Here is a 21536-nt window from a genome sequence, read left to right as displayed (position 1 = left end):
TGGGCGGTATTGTTGGGGGAGTGAAAGTGAGCTCCAGACAATATCCTGACTGAATTAGTTGTTTTACCCACCTGTCTGTGGTGATGGAGTTCGAGACAGGTAGGAACTGTTGTAACCTCCCCCCGAGAGGAGTGGAATGGTCTGGGGGGGATGGAAGGAAAGTCACTGGGAGGCATTGCAATTGTTGTTTCCTCTACTTCTACCCTTATTGTCATTTCCTCTATAACCTCCTCTATAATATCCTTTATTAGGCGAGGTTTGGTTGGGCGCTTTAAAAGAAGAGGCGGTATTGTCAGTTTGGAAACCCTTAGAGGCGCCCCTATATGAGGGGCGACAAAAGGAAGGTCTATGGGCTTGTGTTTGTAAAGCTCTTATGGATTTTGCGGTGTCCGATTTGAATATGGCTGGGTCTGTACTGGAGTGACGAAGTGAGCTAAAGAATAATGTTGGAATTAAACCCAGTTCTGTGACTGGGGGTGAGTGTCTGAAAAGTTTCAGTGACTTGTCGTCTCCCTATCCCAGCCTGACCAAGGACCGCCCACCCTCCACACCTGTCTATCAAAAATATTCACCTGGATGGGCGAATCGTCCCTAAAACTTAATGGGCCCAAGACAGAGATCATGCTACTAGTGCACAAAGGATCCACCCTGCCCCAGAACATCTGGCCCACCTGTCTGGGGGAACCCCCTTCTCCTAAAAAGGAGATCAAAAGCCTGGGGGTTTGGATGGAAAATGACCTATCCTTTAAGACGCAAGCAAAAAAAAACAGCGGGAGCCTGCTTCGGCCTCCTCAGATCGGCCCGGAAAATTCTGCCCCTCCTCCCGCAAGTTGCTCATCCAAGGACTGATCCTGTCTAGACTGGATCATAGCAACGCCATCTTCCTTGGAGCACCGGAATCCACCCTCAATAAGTTACAACAAATTCAGAGCGCCGCAACACGGCTCCTCACGGACACCCCGGCCAGATCATCAGCCAAACCTGCGCTGAAACTGTTGCACTGGCTCCCAATACGAGAAAGGATAACATTTAAATCCCTTTGTTTGGCACATAAACTACTTCAGGACAAGGGCCCCCCCATCCTCTAAAATTTTGTTGTGCCCTACAAAGCTAATAGGCCACTCCGCTCGGATCATGAACGTCTAATCACAGTGCCCAGAGTGAAAAAGGCATGCGCAGGAGGTCGGCGATTCTCAGTTAACACAGCCAAACTGTGGAACGCCCTTCCCCTCAAACTCAGGAGCGAACCTTGCCATCTCCGATTCCGGAAACTCCTGAAAACCCACCTCTTCCCCTAAACCCCCTTGTCTTTCCTGTCACTACCTCTGACCCTGCTGTCTTGGTTTTAGCGCTGGGATGCTTCCGGGTTACTACGCGCTCTATAAGCCCACATTCATTCATTCATTCATTCATTCATCCATTCATCTCCTTGGGTTTGCTTTGCATCTTATTTCATGGCCTTCATCCCTTCTCCTGTGTTTGTCCCTCCCCTGGAGCACAGCTTCATTTGCAATCTTTTTGATTGGAAGGATTGTGTCCTTCAACAGATCCACAACAGGGAACTAATTTTTCTTTTGCGTCCAGCATCCATGGGAGTGCAAGTGTTTTCTACCTCTTTCTGCTCTCAACTTAGTCTATTGCTTGCACCACACCACACCATCCCTGCCAATATCCCACCATGCTGCTTCTCCATTACTTCCCCACTGCTCCTGCCGCTCAGTAGCCTTTATTCTTACCAAACCTGTCGTACCTGCTCCACCTTTGCTAATCCCTGGCGCTGTTGCATTTTTTGGTCTATTGTGGAGGTCCCGGCAGTTCCTGGCAGTCCGTACCTACCAACAAATAAAAATGCAACGAGACAGTCATCGACCATCTTGGAAGCATAAATAAAAAGAAAGTGTCTGCTGTGACAGAATTCACACGTACACATGACATCTCGTGAGGGCTGCCTTAGCGTGATGACACATGCACGGGTTGATGTCACACTTTTTTGACACTGTGGTTTTGCATAATATTTACCAGCTTCTTCTCGAGTTTGTTTGTTACAGATCAGGTAGAAACAGGTGATAGTTTGAAAGTTTTATTTCAAGTAACGCGGCACAGCAACACAGCATCTGGCTGGCAGGCAGGAACAGTAGTAACTGACCTGGTGCCTAGCAGCAGTACAGGTTCTAAGCATGGTAGTGAGAACACTGAAAGATGGAATGCATTTAAAGAGACGAAACATTCATTATAATAATATACACAGAATGTAACATATCTCCCTTTTATCAATGAAAAGAAGAGAAAACAAAAGGAAACTTAAGTAACATAATCAGCAACTCTACTAGGTGGAATTCTGGAGCGAACTGACATCTTAACTCTTGAAGCAATGTCATCATTGGGATACAACTGTACATCAGGCTCAGAAACTTTTTGCAAAGAAGGACATTTAGCAACACGTTTGATGTTCCATAACTTACCATCTTGAGTAATAACACTGTTGGTAAAAACCTTAACAATCTTCATGGGTTTACCAAATTAACAAACGGAAAGGACTGACTTCAGTTGTCGAATGAGGAGTTATTCTGTATAACCACAGTTTTTCTCTTAATGAATTCTTCCAACTAGACCCAATTTTAATGACCTCAGAAACAAAACCCTTCAAGACCCTGTTGAAACGTTCAACCAAACCATTCTCATGCGGTTCATAAACAGAAACCAAAGAATGTTTGATATTGAGTTGTTTAAGAAAACTTTCCATCTCTAAAGAGGTAAGTTGCACCCCATTATCAGTAACAAGGACTGACGTAGACCCCTCTCTGGAAAATACCTCCTTGAGAAAGTCTATCACCACGTTAGTTGAGACTGAAGAAACAAACTTGACTTCAGGCCACTTAGAGTGGTAATCCACAAGAACCAAAGCATAACGGGAATCAACAGGGAGACACATAAACGGACCAGAAATATCAAAAGAAATTTTCTTCCAAGGTGCATTTGGCCAAGTAGAATTCTTTAAGGGAGGAACATTGACCTTCAACATCCTTTCACTTCCCATACAAACCTCACATTCTCTTACCTTGCGATCAGCCATTCTATCGATACCGGGCCACCAAAAGTAATTTCTTATAAGACGCTTCATAGCCGACATTCCTGGATGCATTTTATGTGCCAAATCCAAAATTACCTTCTGGATATCAAAAGGAGGAACACATTTACCAGATTTAAAGATCAAACCATTTTCTAATTCTAACTCATCCAAAACAGAAAACATAGGTAAAGCACTATCGGATAAGTTCTTTTTGTCAGGCCAGCCTTCCAAAATGTACTTCTTAATACTCTGTAAGGTGACATCCTGCTCATCAGCAAGTTTCCAAGCCTGTTCAGAAATATCATCAAATGAACCTGACAAAACATCCTGTAAACACATAACTATATCACCTTCCTCAGATTTCCTATCCAAAATAGTCTTACAAGGCATACGAGACATAAAGTCCGCAATGACATTCTTTTTACCAGGAACAAACTCTGGAGTAAGACAGTATTCCTGCAACCTTGAAGTCAGTCTGGCTATGCGAGCAGTAGAACTCCAGCCACCACCCGTAGAGAGAATATTAACCAGAGGTTTATGGTCAGTCCTCAAAAGAAACTTACTACCCCATATGTAGTTACGAAAATGTTCTATGGCCCATACACAAGCCAAAAGTTCTTTTTCTATCACGGCATATCGCCGTTCAGTTTCATTGAGAGTACGTGAAGCAAAACAAACATTCCACTCCTCCTTCCCAGAAATTTGAGACAAAACAGCACCCAAACCGTACATACTAGCGTCCACAGTAATTATGCACATTTTGTTTAAACAAAAAGGCCTAAGAGTGGGAGCTTGTAAAATATCAGACTTGATAAGCTCAAAAGCTGTTTGTTGTTCCTGTCCCCAAAGAAACACAGAATTATTCCTGAGAAGTCTTCTTAACGGTTCCATCTTAGATGCAAAATTATATACAAATTTACTATAATATTCGTACATTCCTGCGAAAGAGAGTAACTGTTCCTTATTTTCAGGAGCAGGGGCATTTGTAATACCAAAACATTTGATTTTTTCGGAACCACACCATCCCCCGACAAAGTATGTCCCAAGTATTCTACAGAGTGTTGAAACATCTTACATTTGCTAGGTTTTAAGGTAAGGCCATTTTCCTCCAACTTTCGACACACACTCCGTAGATGTTGTAAATGCTCATCAGTAGTAGCTGAAAAAATTAAAATGTCGTCCTGGAAGCACTTGACAAAATTATCAAAATCTCTAAACAAGTTAAACATGACCCTTTGAAATACAGAAGCCGCCGAAGCTAAACCAAACGGCATTCTAGTATACTGGTATAAGCCCTGGGGAGTGATAAACGCTGTTAAACATTTTGAGTCTTCAGTAAGGGGAACCTGATGGTAGGCAGATCTTAAGTCTAAAGTGGAGAATACCTTGGCCCCCTCCAACATTGATACCACTTCATTTATATTGGGAAGCGGATGACAGTCTACAATGATATTTGCATTGAGAGCTCGAAGGTCCACACACATTCTTAAACTTTTATCCGGTTTCCTAACTAAAACGATGGGAGAAACCCATTCTGCAGACTCTATTGGTTCAATAATATTTTCTGAAACTAAATCATTAAGCATTTTCTTAAGTTCCTCTCTAACATTAATGGGTACGCCTCTCAGTTTTTGTTTGAGAGGAATCACATCATTCTTGAGTTTAATTCTGTGCGAATAATCCTTAATCATTCCCAATCTATCTGAAAAAACATCTTTGAACTCGGTTTTAATTAACATAGTCAATTTGGCTAAATTGTCATTTTCAACCATGGCAATGTTATTTAAATCCGCATTCACCTCCAACATCACTGGCTCCTCCGCACGAGGACACGAGGATTGAGTATGATTCCAAATTTCCACTGTTCTCTCCAACCCAGTACATTAATACCTTTGAGAGCTATGTACAACTTAACACTCACACATTTTCCTTTGAAAGTAAGATCCACGACAAAAAAACCCAACATATCAATTTTAGTTTCATTGAAACTTAAAGCACAAATATCAGATGGTAAAATATTTTTAAGACAAAGAACTGAACTTAGTCGAATATCAAAATATTCTTTCGTAATAATTGTCCAAGGAGAACCTGAATCAGCCATGAGGTTCAATTTGATGTTTAAAACTTCAACTTCGCACAGTGGTTTTTTAATACACATGGAATCAGTAGGATCATTGACGTTTGACATACCCTCCATCAAGAACACCACAAAACCTTTCTTATCCCCACAATGGTTTCCCGAACATTCACACTTGCATACATTGGGAACTTCTTCCAGAACAGATGCCATCTTTACCTGGAAATTAGGAACAGATTTTTTAACATCCTTACACATGTTTGAAAAATGCCCCAACCTACTACATTTCCTACACTCTCTGTTAATGGCGGGACATCCCCTATATGAAGCTAAATGGGTTTTACTCCCACATCTGAAGCATATAAAAGTTTTATCAAATTTTCTAACAGTGCCATGAAAATTTGTCTTTCTAGAATTGAAATTAGGACTGGGATGAACACTTACATTTGAATTTGACTCCGTGCGTTTGAGTGAACACACTTCATCAACCAACTCATTTTTATGTTCAGTGTGTTTTTTAACTGTAATCATCCACTTCTCGGATTGTTCTAACGATTTGGCAATAGCAATGGCTTCAGATAATTTAGGATCACCCAATTCCCACAAACGCTCTTGTGTTTTCTTATTTTTTACGTGAACAATAATTTGATCCCTTAACATTTCATCACACATAGTGCCAAAATTGCAATGAATGGATAACGACCTCAGAGCAGTAATAAAATCATCAAACGACTCAGAATCATGTTGTGCTCTAGTATAAAACTTATACCTATTTAACGCAATATTTGTAACTGGTTTAAATCTTTTCTCTAGCCTTAACAAAGCTTCCTTGTATACATTACTACCTTCAGCTTCACCTTCTAAAGGTGGAATTTGTGGAAGGGCCCTAAAAACCATTTGTCCCTCTGACCCTAAACAATGTAGTAAAATGCTATTTTTTCTTTCGGCTCCCATGCGTTCACCGTCAATTGCCTTCATAAAATTGATGAACTCCTCCTTCCAACGTGTCCAGGGTAAAGGAGGATCCCCTTTATTTTGCAAAAATTTGTCTGGTGGATCAAACTGCATGGCCATGACTGTAAAATGTACCCTTTTTTTTTTTTTTTAAAGAAATCCGTAGTGAAGAAAATGTATATATGCCAACAGTCAGCCTTAAGAAAAGAAGAACTTCAATGTTTTACTTGAATTACGAAGTAAAATCCTGGAAAGAACAAAATTTTTTATAAAAAAATATTTACTGTCTTAATACTGAAAAGTTGTAAAGTATTAGCGCCACTTACTTGAAGTCTTAAAAAGCGCTTGTATCGGTAACAGGACAAAGAAAATATCCCGATTACCGCAATTGCACTCGGTGAAGTGTAGTCATGGAAACAAAATAAACAAAATGGCCGCACGTTGTTTCCAAATGACGTAGGACGCAACGTCTTCTCTGCGTCAATACGCCTTAGCGAGGAATGTTCTTCGCGTTCACACGCACTGCCTAGGAACGTACCTTCATTGACGAAATGCGCAACCTCTTGTGTACGTCAACAAAGCTTGCTGATAGTGCGTGATGCGATCCAAGCGTAATCAGGCTCGCGACAGCTATACACACGCGGATGAAAAACAGTTGAGCAAACCTCGCGCTGGTGTTCCTCTTTCAAAAGAAAATACAGCTGGAATATGTTCTTTTCAATTAAAAATGCATTTCTCCGGACCCAAAATGGTTATAATTACCGGGTTTCCAGGAAAATAGTAGAAATCCTCTTCTGAAATAGTTCTTTATATTTTGAAGTAAAAAGGCAAGGATAGCTAGAAAGTTTAAAAATTACTCCACACATGTGCCGCTACAACGTTGATGGAGTGTAGTTCTTTGTTACTTGACCCTCGTCGCCAAATTTTGTTACAGATCAGGTAGATACAGGTGATTGTTTGAAAGTTTTATTTCAAGTAACGCGGCACAGCAACATAGCATCTGGCTGGCAGGCAGGAACAGTAGCAACTGACCTGGTGCCTAGCCGCAGTACAGGTTCTAAGCATGGTAGTGAGAACACTGAAAGATGCAATGCATTTAAAGAGACAAAACATACATTATAATTATATACACAGAATGTAACATTGTTGCTCTAGGTGTATTTCTGTTCTGCATTTTGTTTTTCATTTCAAAAGTTTTTATTCACATTTTGGAAGTATAACAATGGTACAAAATGCATCATATTTAAAGAACATGTGAGCAAACTTTGAAATTAAGTGCAGATAAACAAATACATGCCTTGAGTTGCAGAAGCATGAAAGTAACAGTATTATGAAGCGTTTGTGAGCAAATATTTGCGAAAGTATTGTTATGACATGCTATAAAATGTCTATGAAAATAAACATTATTATACCAAGAACATAATTTTTAACTGTTTTATATTGACAAGAAAAGTAGAGAATAGCCTTAGAATGAAAGTTTGAAGACAAGACGAGGACAGAGAGGGAATCTGGAACGGTTGGCCTTTGAAGAAGAATATTAGTCAGTTGACTCTATGGAGGTGCTGACAGAAAATATGAGTAGAGGGTGTTTTTTGACATCCCTATGACATTGAAGATGGATTTTTCCATTTAACAGTTTTCATGGTTTCTGCTGATGTGCATTTATATTTGACACATTTCGAAAAGCTTAATGTTGGTTGTTGATACCATGGTTCAGGCATTCTGGACGTGGGCATGTTTTAACTATGAAATGATTGTCTCAAAAAGCAACCACTAGTGATTACTCTTCCTCACGTTGCACTCATTAGCCTCCTCTTGTTCTTTTTACAATTAGGGCATGTTGGGTTGATTTTAGGGGTACTCATTTTTTTTTCTCCTTTGCTTTGCACTTTTAGAATGTGGTGGAAAAATTGAAACGTGAAGAGGAGCTGAAAAAGGTATAACAGACTACACTTTAAATTATAGATATTTTTGTAGCAGATTGCAATGCGTTTAAAAATATAACATTCTTATGATATGTAGGTAGCAAGAAAATCTAAGTGGCAATTTATTGCATATAGTTGTAAATTCTATTAATTGGCCATTATGCACATTGAATGTTTTCATAATGCCAGGCAATGCATTTTCCTAGTTCGATTTATAGGAAACAATACACTCTGCCATCGACCTAATACCAAGTGTAATACAATGCCAGATTCTATAGTGTACACCAGTCTAAATTAATAGCTTTCGCAGTGCTCAGTAGAACATTTTGCCAGTTGCCTCTATAACCACAAATATATATATTGTACTCTATTACACAATACAAGTTGCCATCATTTCACAAAGGGCACTTTTCCAGTTCCTGGAATTTCCATTGCCAGAAGCGCTACTTGCCATAGGGCCTGATACATTGTGCAGGTTTATATTAAGTTCAATAATGTGGACTGTCTGTTTATATAATGTCTAAACCCGTGGCATTCCCAATTTCCTAAGCCCAAAAGTGTGCTTTGCAGATTTACATCATCCCCTAATTATCATGCATAGACAGTTTTCATTATTCCCAAGCGAGATCATAGAAAGTGAGGTGACTCCGGTCCGGAAATTTGTTGAAAATAACAATATTGTTCATTGTTGAAAGCACCGATAATGGCTATTTAAGGGTAAAGAAAATACCTTTGTTTTATTTGGAAGGACATTCTTTTTCCCCTCAATGAAGGTCAGTGTGAAGTCTTATATCTGCTTGATATATTACGAGCTTACAAAACTGTTGCTCCTGAAATCCTAGTGGTTCCTTGGAGATATGTGCGGAAGCCCCAGAGATGGCTCTCCAATGGATCTTGTAGTTCCTCCCCCACTGGAGCCAGCTAGTCAGGATTGGTCTTGCTGGCTTCTCCATCCACCATATATATCAACTGCTGCACTCCTTCGTTCTCTTCTCTGTTGTTCCTGCTCTTTATGATCTTAATGCAGTTCTGGCGAAAAAGCTTGCTGGATATCGGATCTGCTAGCATTATGCAGATACTTCTCAGTCTTCATAACAACCAGGGCCATCAGAGAAAAACCATTTTCCAGCCATATTTTCGTCAGTATAAAGTATAAATGTTTGAGACCGAATACCCCAGTAAATACCTCAAATACAGGATTCTGTCAACAGGGCCTACGTCGGCTGTCCTACCTTTTCTGAATAAAGAGTAGAGTAGCTCTAATGTCCTCATTTTGAGAAAAGTTTTTTTAAAATCTCCCACTCTGGTTTGGCGCTGGCCTCTCCTTCAGCTAGCCAAACACAGCGGTTCTAAGAGCAACAACAACCAGCTCATAATGTAGAAAATTCCTTCTGTTGCACCACACATTAATGACTTCCACTACTCCCCAACCAAGCTTCAGCCTGCAAGGATAATACACAAAAGGAAATTGTCAGTTCCCTTCCCACCCTCTTCCCTACCTAAAAACAAGGAAGAAGCAGCAGCTCTCAAGCACTGACTGATCAACGCATGCAGTCCTTTCTTGGTTTTATTTTTTGTGAATTGTAGATTCTGCTGTGTCACAAAGCATTAAGGAGCAGTGTGTGTCCTAACAATAATTGCTTTTGGGGACCTTTTGTATCGCCCCTACTTGTGTCACTTTAAGTGTAGTTTCTTGTATCTGACATAATGAGTATTCTTATCTCCTTCCAGAATCCTATAAAGATTGATAATGACAAGAATATACAGGTAAGCCAGAAAGTATTCTCTTAATCCTCTGTATGTCTAAACTAATGGTCTACATGATGTCTGATATCTAATGCCCCAGGGATGTATGCGTCTGTGCCTCCATGCTTATTGGAGTGTGCCCGCAATAAAGAATGCTTTTTAACTTGCGTTTTCTAACTTCACTACTTCCAATAATACACAGACCAATCTCAGTGAATGTACATGCTTCATTTCCACCAATCATTTTCAAGACTATAAGCAGTGCAATAGTACTTTTGCATTCTTTAGGTATGTATGGAATCTGTGTACAGCGCAAACCTAGCCAAAAGACAGCAGCGTGCAGTGTACAGGTTGAAAGGCAAAGATAGTGAGTGATTGGCGTGGAGCTAGGGATTTGACAGGGAAAGTGGACTTCAAACTGTATGCAACTCCATCGAGCAATCCCTGCTGCTTGAGCAAAGTTGTATAACTATTCAGAGAAACCTCTAGACATAACATTTATAACACTATTGCTTGAACCTTAGGAAATTGTTGCAGCACTAAAGAGTCTTCCGCTAACTGAGAAGAACTTGCGAATGTTTAACAACGCCAATAAGAACTGGATCCCTTCCAACGATAAGCAGTTTGCCTGTCCAACCTGTGACAACATGTGGTGGCGGAGAGTCCCGGAGAGGAAGCAGGTAATAAGGCCAACAACTATTCTATGCTGCTCATTAAAGTTAAAGTAGTGACAGAGAAGAGCAGGCAAAGACCAATTGACTGAAGCAAGAGGTAGACCGAGAGGTCCTTGAGAGGTAGATTGGCATCCCTTTCTTGTATAAGAAGACAACCACGCTTCAGATCATAGCGGACTCTGTGTACGGTCCTGACCTTTCCACCTACCATCTCCATTTTAAAAAAAAGAAAAGACTATAAACTGTATGAAATTATAAAATCTATTTTTAGGATTGCTGAATATTTGATGTATGAGTTAAAATTTGAAAGTGTAACCTGTGTAGTAATTGTGCACAATCGTGTTTTTTATGTACTCAATTGTTTTAATCATGTGTAAAAAGTAATAAGAAAAATAATAAAAGATTCAAAATGATTGTAGATTCATATATATTCACTTTATTTGGCTAAAGGACTGTTTACTTTTCAGTTTTTTTGCATGAGAATAGTTTGTTTTTAAGATGTTTCTTCCCAATTTATCATGATGATTAGTTTTTAAAGCTTAATACATTTTGATGTTTTTTTTTGTCTTGAATTATTCACTGGGTTCCACTTCTACCGGTTTGAAAGAAAAAAAATCTAGGTTTTAATTGAAAAGGGAAAAATGTGTTACTAGTAACGCCTTTTTCACCTTGCCAGTACATAAAAACAATGCACAAAATGTGTGGTCAGATGTTGTTTGCTGACTGTGCTCCATTGTATGCCGTAAACCAATCCACATGCAAAACAACCATTGTGCTGTTCTCTCCATTATTCAGCTGGCGATAGTGTTTCAATCGAGATTGCTTTTAACTAATACTGCTCTTAAAGGTGCTGCCTTTCCAAATTTTACTTAACCCTGGCCAGTCCCTAGTTCATTGTTCTGTGAAATAGGGTACACAGCGTGGCAGTAATAATCCCCCCCCCCCCCCCAAACGTTTTTTTAATTCAGATTTTTTATATGCACTATATTCTCACACAAAGTGAGCTTTACTTTTACTTAAGAACTAATGTGTGATCTCCAGCAGTGATGCTGGTGCCTGGGATTAAATAACCCCGGCACGTGAAGCATCTAAGAAGTTAGATGCTCTCAATCAACATCGTGCAAATTACAAATATTTTTTCTGTAACACTTCATGCCATGGAAACTGCAAAACTGAAATAAATGATCGAACAAGACAAAAAAAGTGAACATTTTGACAGCTCAGCAAGTTTAGGTTATTTTCCCTGAGTCATATTAGTTTATGCTCGTCCTATTGTAGGTATCCAAGTGCCGGAAATGCGGAAAGAAATACGACCCAGTTCCAGTGGGTAAGATGTGGGGCATTGCAGAATTCCACTGTCCTTCCTGCCACCGAATGTTCAGGTAACCCATCTGGAAAATAGAGTACACAGCCAGCAAGTACTCATGTAATTGATCCTTCGTTTGTGTAATATTTCGTCAGGAATGTCTCCTACATGTTGTGATTGATTCTATTACCAGTTCGGGATTGTACATGGATGAAGTTGCAGTCCAGTCAACAAGTTCTGGATGCAGAGATATCCGCTTCTAAGATTAGTTTCACTTCCAGATATGACATGGTTCAGATCAAAGATCATAGGCAAAGATGGAGGCCATCCAGGAGCTGGTTCAGATCTATCCCTCAACCATATTTGCTGCTTTCTCTTTTGTTGTGAGTTCCACCATACTGTCAACATTGCCCAGGTGTTAACAGTAAACCATGGGGGGATTTGTGCCTGGCCGTTTATAACCTAATTATAACCTCAGATGTAGGCAAACCTCCCCATACATTGCAATACTCATTTGACCTACTCTGCAGTCATTGTAGTGGGTGGTTAGAGGACCACATCATGTGCACCTACAGCAGTTGATGACCTTTATTACACAGCGTATGCCATTAACCCCTTCTGTTGTAGATGCAGTGAGCTCACCTTCCCTACAGTGATAAAGTTTCTCTCATGGTTCTATCCATGTTGTAACTCTGATACAGGTCTAATAGAAATTTAAAATGTGTTGGTGGTAAGAACCCACTATATATTTGTTCGCACCAAAGAAGCTAACAGATAAAGATTCTGTAGAGTCAAATCCTGAGCTAGTTCATTGGTATTCTTTTAGTGTTTCCATACCGTGAGGCTGAAGTATACGGATACATTGAACTTGTTTCCACTTTCTAAATCTATATCTTCGAAGATTTTCTTCCGAGTTGATCCCTCTCATCCAGTAAAACCTATAATTGTCATGTTGCTTACATCTCTAGCAGTTTGGACTAGACTCCATTCAGAGCTAAGTATCCTTTGTGGCTAGATACCAAATTTAGAGGATAAGTCCTTGCATTGAAACCCACTCATCTAGCTATTGTTTCTACGGTCTTAAGGAAAGGTCTGGCTTCTCCACTATAATGGATTTTGATCGGTTAACCTTCACAGGCTTTTAAAGCCAGGCAGCAGTCTAAGGCTCTGTTTAGAAGTTCACCTGATGATGGTGAGGCATTTACTGCAACCAGTAGCTATCATTATCCTGGGATAGATCTCTCCGGTTCCAAATTTTTTACTTGGTAATGATGCTTAAAATGCAGATTCAGGGTTTAACTCACCGTATTCTGCTTTTGCCATTTTCCAGGCAATTTTCTCACATAAAGTTCAGCAGTTTATACTTGCTGAAATCTGTCAGGGAAAACTGTGGTGTGCAAGATTGATCACACAACTCCAGTCCCTGCACAATCACGCCCTTGCCTCTTGGAAACAAGACCTAGCCGTAAGCAGTAGTGTTCAAGCAATAATCATGGTTTTAAAAAAAAAACAAGAAAAAAGTGTACTTCCTTAGGTGCTCTGAAACAGGACTCCTTCAAAATGCTTCCCACTAGGGATGCAAGGGACTTCATTAAAGAGTTTGGTGCAGATGTCATCAAATTTACCATACATGAAAGTGGGTGTCTTTCTCGTATTTGAATCACTTACGTCCTATTGGTTCATCTCCAAAGTTTCTGGAAAGAAGCCTCTTTTAATTTCCACTAGTAGTTTAATACAAATTAGGCTCCTCAGGACACTTATGAGTATGACGCGGATGGGCTACTAAGACCACCCGACTACTCACCCACTATAGTGATGATGCACTATTCTTGAACTTACAAAATGTCAACGGGCTAGACATTTCTCTTGAATCACCACATGGGCCACAAATGGAGAAAGTGCCATATTTTCAGTAGTAGTCCGGAGGGCAATTGAGGTGGTATATCTGCAGTTGCTCTCTATTGAGACAAATAAAACAGTATGCCTGTGCATACTTGTTGTGATATGCAAAGCAAATTCTGCGTTATGAAATATTAGGAAAACCACCACAAAAATGTCCAACATATAGTACATAAGAAGAACACTCCAAGTATCACCTGTTATCTGTATTTAATGACGATCGATTCCCCAGCTAACACGTGTTTGGTCAGTGTGAAAAACCCACGACTTCTTCAGGGCTAGATGATGTACAATGACAAAGTATCAGACTCTACGACACATTACAAAGTATGTGTTGATTTTAGGCGACTTGTGACTTAGTGCAAACACGCCCTTGGTGACATACCAATAGTAGTGTGATCAGTCAATCGAGAATGGATAGGTCCTATGGGTGAAGTAAAGTCCAGTTGTCAAAAGACATTCTAGAAGGTATTGTGATACAGGTGTAAAGTGCAACATCTTGGTGACTGGCATATTCTAGATCTTGTATCTCATTTATGTTGTAACAACATAATTTGTGAACATATCAGTTAGTCATAGCGTACAATAATAACTTTGTCTCAGCATAGTATTGAGTGGCATCTAAACTAATGCTTTAATAGTCAAAGACATATGGCAAAGTTAAAAAAAAATGTAAATTGATACTTGTATAGCGCACTACTCACCCGCAAGGGTCTCAAGGCGCTTGTACGAATACCGCTGTGGAACCCCTCCTAGCTTTCCCTGTGAGGCGTCCACTCCTGGGCACCCCCAAGGTGGAGGCCAGGCATCCTTAGCATTGTGGGGGCTGTAGTGGAGATTAAGCAAGCTATTGCCCAGAGTTGCAGAGTGGGACTCCATGATTGGAATAGGCACCGAGGCGAGAATTATCAGGTCCGTGGAATTTTTGAGCCGAAGACCCGCCGAGGCGGGGATTTGAACCCTGGTCCCAGGCTAGACCTCTGCATCAGGGTCTGCCGCTCTAATCATTGAGCCACACAATCTATCAAAAAAGTAGGGGGGAGAAAAAAAGTAAGGAAAAAGAGTAAAGAAGAGAGTGTAACAACTGTATAGCACGGTCAGGAAAGCTAGCAGCGTAAATGAGATACAATATACTGCTTCACAGCGATGACTGGCTGTTGAAGACCGGATCTCCACAGTCTATTGTGACCAACTTCCTGTGGACGAACCTTTAACAATGTTGGGTTTCACCATCAAAGACCCAAAGTCCAACCTGAGCCATACACAGAGACTTCCGTTCATTTGGGCGATTCTGTACACAATGGTGACCAAGGGCGTTCCTCAACCTCAGCAAGCCATTGACATTTAGGGTATGATCCCAATGGTTTAGAATCACTCCTGGATCCCGGTGAGAATGACCCTTAGAGTTCTTAGCCTCTTTCCCTTGTGCATTCTCCTCATTCACAATGCCTAGTGGCACATGTGATACCTGCAGTGGTTCCTCATATTTCTGTGAGCTCATCAACAGTGATGCCTCGCTAAGCCAATTCAGGTCTCAAGGGTGATGGCTTAGAATCTGCAGTGGTGGATGTCAGTCTGACTCCTCGCAGGCCACACTCTTTTTCCCACCCAGGCTCTGTTGTGACAGACTTGTCACTGCTGGGCTAATGGGAGGTAACCTCGGAAAGGTGGATATCAGTGGTCTCTGATTTTCAGTGGAGAGCCAGCTACATGTCAACCTGCTGGTGCGTTGGGTGATCTACTTGGTCCTCAAAACACTCCTGCCGTCCATTAAATTGCTGTCTGACAGCCAACTCTCCTGGTCTGTGTTGCTGCAAAAAACAGGGTGGATTGTGTTCCCAGGCACTTTGACAGGTTGATCTGCGTACAGACAGCTGGCTGGAACAATAGAACATCGCCTAGTCAGCAACCACTTGACGTGTCTATAAATGGTAGAATGGACAAACTTGCAACTTCATCCCCAGGTGGTGTAGGACGTCTTTAAACACTGGAGGGAGACCTGTTCAGCATCATAAGGAACATGCAGTGTCAGCAGCTTTCCAAGTTTTCTCCAGGGCACTTGGTAGGAGATGCATTCTGCTTGTAACTGAGGTAAGAACTCTTGTACTCCTTTCCTCCAATACTTGCCTAGTGTTCTAAATAAGATAGACTCCCGTCTAGGCATCAAGGTGGGGTCCTGAATCAGATTTTCCACAACTTGCACCTCTCTGCTTGGAGATTGAATGACAGCAGGTAAATACATTGGATTTACAGACCAAGGTGGTGAATGTTATCCTTGCTACCACACCCCCTTCCATAAAGTCAAATAGTTGAACCACCACCTCTACCTGTAAAAGTTGGTGGAGGTACTATACCATTCTTAATGAAGTCTGCGTTTAACAATACAGTTTATTTAAGTAAAAACTGGATCAAAACTTCCCCATAGGGACTGTGATACAAATGGGTCTCAGTTTGTAAAGCCATGTACACAGTCCCCTGGTAGGGGAAATTTTTTAAATGTTAAAGTCTCCTGATCAAAAAATGGTTACCCTTTCCGTGCAGCTCTCGCCAAATTTGGAAATAACACTATTCAATCCCCATAGCAGTCCAATAGGGTGGTTTGTGAACAAAATAAATAATCAAAAGCATGATTAGAAGACAGGGAAGACTTAAGAACAAAATCTGATACCAGGAAGTGGACTTTAGAGCTGCTATTTTGGTAATTCTTAACTTCAGGGAAATTATCACTCCTAACCCCCCCTTTGGGCGACGGAGATAGTATGGCAGGGACGAAAAAAGACAGATAACCCATTTACATACAAAGTTATTTAAAATCCAGATTTCTTGACATCAAACTGATTAATAATTTCCACCCAAACCTCATTGTCTAATTTTCTGCTAATGCCCGCATTATTCCATGATTGAATATATAGGTGACTAGTCTTGGACACTATTGAAGAAATAGCGGCATTATTGTCATGCAGAGCAGACTCAGTTAAGAGCTTGGTCAGACACATGAGCGTCATATGAGCAATCAAATGTCTCGGAGAAGAAAGTCAGTCATTGTCCGAAAGACTACGAGCCAAACTGGTTTGCATGTGTGAAGGAAACTGTGGCGTAGCTAGGTGAGACAGCCACATGCCCCATCATCATTTTGAATTGCCCGTGTGAAGGAGATGGGCGATAAAAAAAAAAAAAAAAGAAAGGGGTAATGCACAAATTATAGTGTAATCTTGAAAAACGTTGCAATATAATGCCTGCCATGCACAGGTGCCTGAAATTGACAAATAGGCAGTCTCCGTGAAGTGACTTGGCACATAGTTGACCCATCCAATCCTGTGGACCATGATGATCATATCAGAGCCCATAAAGATTTAGACGCAAGCCAATGGGTGGTTCTCCATTTAAGGGAAAGCCAATCTTCTGAGTAGCTATTGCACGCTGGAGGTATACCTGTGTAAATGATTACATAGGGCATATATTCAGGGGCAACTGGAGGCAATGGGGATGGCATATTGTATCTGCTGTCGGGCCTACAAGTTTTACTTCCTGCATTATTTCATTAATTTGAGGACCCTGTGGATTTTTTTAATACGTTGGATGAGCAATCGATGATGTTGGTGTGCCACCAGGTTGGGGGGCTGAGGGTACCAACCTTTGTGGAAGGGCTAGAGACCAGAACAGGAGATGAATGGCTAGTTCCAGGTTGGGCTTTTTATGATGGTCGAACAAGGCTTGCACTTTATCATTTAGGAGCTTTGAATGTTGAAAGATGAAAAGTTGAAGATCTTTTAACAATAATTCGATCTTTTTGAAGTAGAGTTTGCACAAATTATGCATAGCCGAATTAGGATCATAATCAGGGGTACAATTTGGGTGCAACACAGTAGGTGGTGGAGTTAATTTTGGGCTTATCTTGTTGCTCCTGGCAGCTCCCTTTCTGGGCTTGCCACTGTTGGATTTTTGCTTTGGGTGGTGATTTTGAAGCATTTGGGGGGCTTATGGGACCAGCAGAGATTGTATTCACAGCAGCTTGAGAAACACAAAGGTTTCCATTTGGGACAAATGTAGACAGTTGCGGTGCTAACATTTTGGGACCAGAAAGATTGGTTCCCTCAACTGGAGAACAAGAGACGGAGGTTGGAGGAATGTTAATCAGCTTTTGTATGGGATCGATTCGGGTTTCAGACAGTTTTGATTAGTTGGGGATAGTACCCATTGTGCTTGATAAGTAAGAGAGGGGATGAGACATCTCACTTGGGGCCAGATCTAATAGATTGGGGAGTCTTTTCTTCTACATGTTTGGCGAGGTAATTGGGAAAAACGTAGGTTCGTATAAAATATGAAAATAGCAAAGAATTCAAACTGGAACCTACCTAAATAAGGCAGCAAACAGGACTGGGGCCTAAGGGGTAGGGGAGACCCAGCCCAGCCTCATCAGGGCACAGACAGGCCTGCCCTTGACCTGGACATGAATGACGCACGTATGTCTCACGTCGCAGGACTGTGGCTCGCTTTAGTTGAGATTTCATGCGATGCAGGTGTGGTTCCAAGCGGCTGCCGGTAGCAGCAGCTTCTCCCGCTAAAATTCCCACAATATCAGTGTGGCATGGAAGGTTGACAGCCCCCTCGATTCAGTTCCTGGTATGGTCAGGAAAGCGTGCCCCGGTAACATGAGCAACTCCAGAACCACGTGACTGTGGCGTGCTTCAGTAGCGCCTGATGAGATGCAGGTGCAGCTCTGTGTACTGCTCCAGGTCTGGATTCCAAGACTCATGGTACCCAGCTGCTGCCAGTAGCAGCGACTCTTCCCGCTAAAAGTCCCATGATTTTGCTTCCGGTCTACATATAGTGGTGGTCTGGCGACCTCGGATGTCCTCTCTTATTACCAGGTTCCTGATGGAGCCCCACACATTGCACACTATTCTCTATAAGGCACAGAGGCGTTGGGCACTACCACCGGCTACGCAGGTGGTGTTTGACATTTGGAGGCAAGCTTTGAGGCGCATGGGGTGGTGGCGGACCCTGACTGAGGAGACTCCCCTCTGGCCTAACGGCCGTCTACCGGGCCTGGCAACCTTGCAGGGCATTACGGGGTGGGACGACATATGAATCTCCAAATTGGGTGATGTGATGTCATGTCAGGGACGTCACTTAAGTCGTTTCAGGAACTGAGTGCAGAATACAATATGCCCCGTACTCAATTCTTCAAATACCTACAGTTCCGTCATGCTCTAGCCCTATATCTGGAGGGGTTGACCTCTCTCCCCGAATATAGCCCCATTGAAGCTAGGGGGTTCATTGGTGACATAGAGACTAAGAAAATACCATACATATATCAGGCCCTTATTATGCACTGCTCCTCCACACTACAAAAGCTAAGAGAGACCTGGGAGGAGGACATAGGGACGCTAGAGGAGGAAGACTGGAAAGAAGCGATTGCGGGTCCTAGAGGTGCTGCCATATCCGTCCGCCTCAGGCTCATTCAATTTAAATACCTTCATAGGGTGTATTTTACTAGGCGAAGACTATGGCAGGCGGGCCTCATCGCATCTCCGGACTGCACTAGGTGTGGGCGGGAAATGGGATCATTCCTGCACACGGTGTGGGGTTGTGGCCAATTAGATAGGTTCTGGAACGGGGTATGGAGTAGTCTAGATGAGGCCCTGGGGTGGGTGCTCCCACGTACACCGCAATTAGGCCTGTTACATGTGATGGAGGGAGTGGGGGGTAACCTCTACAAGAGATATCTACTACTGCTAGGACTCACAGTTGCCAAGAGAGACATAGCCAGGGCATGGAAGGACCCGAGGGCCCCGTCAGTGGTAGTATGGAAGAGGGGACTAGACTTTTGTATGGGGATGGAGAAGCCTATATTTCTGGCCTGGGGATGCCCGCGTAAGCATTTTAAAATCTGGAAGCGCTGGGCTGATTTCAGAGGCCTATGACTCGAGCCTCCACCAGAACAAGACCCAATACTAGATATTTGAGTGCGCTAGGGTGAAGGTTTTGTGCGCGTTGATTGCAGGAAAATTCCTAACTGTGCATGGGGGGGAGGATCCGGGGGGGGTGAGTGAGGGTGTTTTGGGGACGGGGGCGGGAGGGAGGGGTATTTCTTACATTTCGGTTGTTTTCTGGCTACACATGAATAATGTTAAAGATGGATTATGGAGACATATATGTATGCATTTGGAGTGCAGATTCCTCTGGGGTACAGAGCTCTGCGAATGTTATATGAAGAAGCAGTTAATTGTGGGCTTGTCTGAAAAGCCAAGTTAACAAGGTTCTGAAATGCTCATAGGACATTGCAGCTCTTATGTTACCCAGGAGAAAGTTCCAAACACCGGAAGGCAGCGCAGAAAACCTGATTCCCCCCCCTCCCCCCCCCCCCCCAGTATTTTAATGTTGAATTTTGAGACCTTTAAGAGATTGAGTGTACTGATCTGAGATTACTATTGTTAGTCGTTTGATGCATGTGTGCTGTAGATACACACGCTTTGCATACTCCTGCCATCTAGTGTTGGGTCCGTATGTTTGCAAGTTTTTTTTTTTTAAAAGTATTTCCAGTCACGAGGTAAGGTGGCTCCTCCTTTCAGTGATAGTGTCCATGGACATAGACTCCATTGTTATTTCTCCCATCGGTTCGGACGTGTACTGCTGCGCCCGGTTCGAAAACCGTAATCCACTCTACCCTCAACGGTATTGTTTCCATATGCGCTGCCCTGTTCTCCACGTATCGGATCGCTCAACAAACTCACCATTTTCGATCAAAAACCTCACGGGCGGCCGTCAGCCCTTGCCTCATCGGGCAACCTTCTGCCGATGGACCAGACTCCATTCCAGTTCTGTCCTGGGTTCCACGCCAAGTACCTTCGCACCAACCTACATAGAGTTTGTAACTTGTGCCTCTCTCCGGAGCACAAGGAGGAAGATTGCGACACTTGTACTCCGTTTTTGGTCTTCGAAGAGACTACGCGATCGTAGGGCTTGGCGATGTGAGATGCAGCACCAAAAGCATCCAACACACTCCGGATATCTTCGGAGAAGAAGCCGACCAAGAACAGATCGAAGCGTCCACCACAGAAGACAAGGCCCTCTCCATTCCAGAGTCAGATTCCGAGCTCAATGTCCATCTGGAGTCCAAAGATATACTACCGGGACAGAGTGCCATGAGTAGCAAAGACCCCTAGCCCCCTAAATCCTCTTCTAAAACTCATAAGGCACCGGCACCACCTCTGCCTTCTGACCAAGGTCGACACTGAGACAATGTTTCTAACGCCCTGCCTCCCGGCTCGGCACCAAAACAAACCGTCAAGCCTTCTGGCTTGTGACAGTCGCCCGAAATTATTTTCGGATCTGAAATCATCTGGATCCAAGGGCAAAGCCAAAGCCCCCACTTCGAAAGACAAACATGCTACAGAGCCGAAACCCTCCACTTTGAAATACAAAGATGCTTCGGAGCCAAAACTTTCTAAAGACAAGTCTATTTCGACGCCGAAGCCTCCAGAACCAATTTTAGACGTTTTTAAGGCCTAATTGGATCCCAAACAAAAGAAAATTCATATTAATCATGATACTGGACATATTTTAGTTAAAAATCCAACAAAACACAAACTTCCTGCAGAGAAGACTTCTGATAAGATTCCCTTAAACACAAAGAAGGACACGACTACTAGCCCTGTTAATCCTGCCCCACAACTCTCTCCACCTCCATCTTCTCCACAATTAATAATTGAAGATCCATCACACATAATACCTGAGGGATCTCGGCATATAGATCCAGATGTGGATCAAGGTGATGATGATGCTCATTTGCCTGCAGATCCATGGAATGATTACACCATTGACCCTCCACTATACAATGAGCCAGACCTTTATCCTGCAAACCCATCACCACCAGATGATA

At 42.3% G+C, this 21536-nt stretch overlaps 1 protein-coding gene across 1 annotated transcript in view; it reads left to right on the top strand.

Moving 5' to 3' along the window:
• The window catches only part of SHFL (shiftless antiviral inhibitor of ribosomal frameshifting), a 165354-nt gene that overhangs the window by 107862 nt on the left and 35956 nt on the right, over positions 1–21536 (top strand). Inside the window, exons 4-7 of the mRNA XM_086959005.1 lie at positions 7997–8038; positions 9758–9793; positions 10297–10452; positions 11725–11828. Coding sequence (XP_086815131.1) covers positions 7997–8038; positions 9758–9793; positions 10297–10452; positions 11725–11828 — 338 coding nt within the window. The remainder of the gene's footprint in view (positions 1–7996; positions 8039–9757; positions 9794–10296; positions 10453–11724; positions 11829–21536) is intronic.

This window comes from Lissotriton vulgaris, chromosome 1_1 (assembly GCF_964263255.1).
Source record: "Lissotriton vulgaris chromosome 1_1, aLisVul1.2, whole genome shotgun sequence".
Classification (NCBI taxonomy): domain Eukaryota; kingdom Metazoa; phylum Chordata; class Amphibia; order Caudata; family Salamandridae; genus Lissotriton; species Lissotriton vulgaris.
Note: the sequence above shows the minus strand (reverse complement) of the source record. Positions and strands in the feature narration are given on the sequence as shown.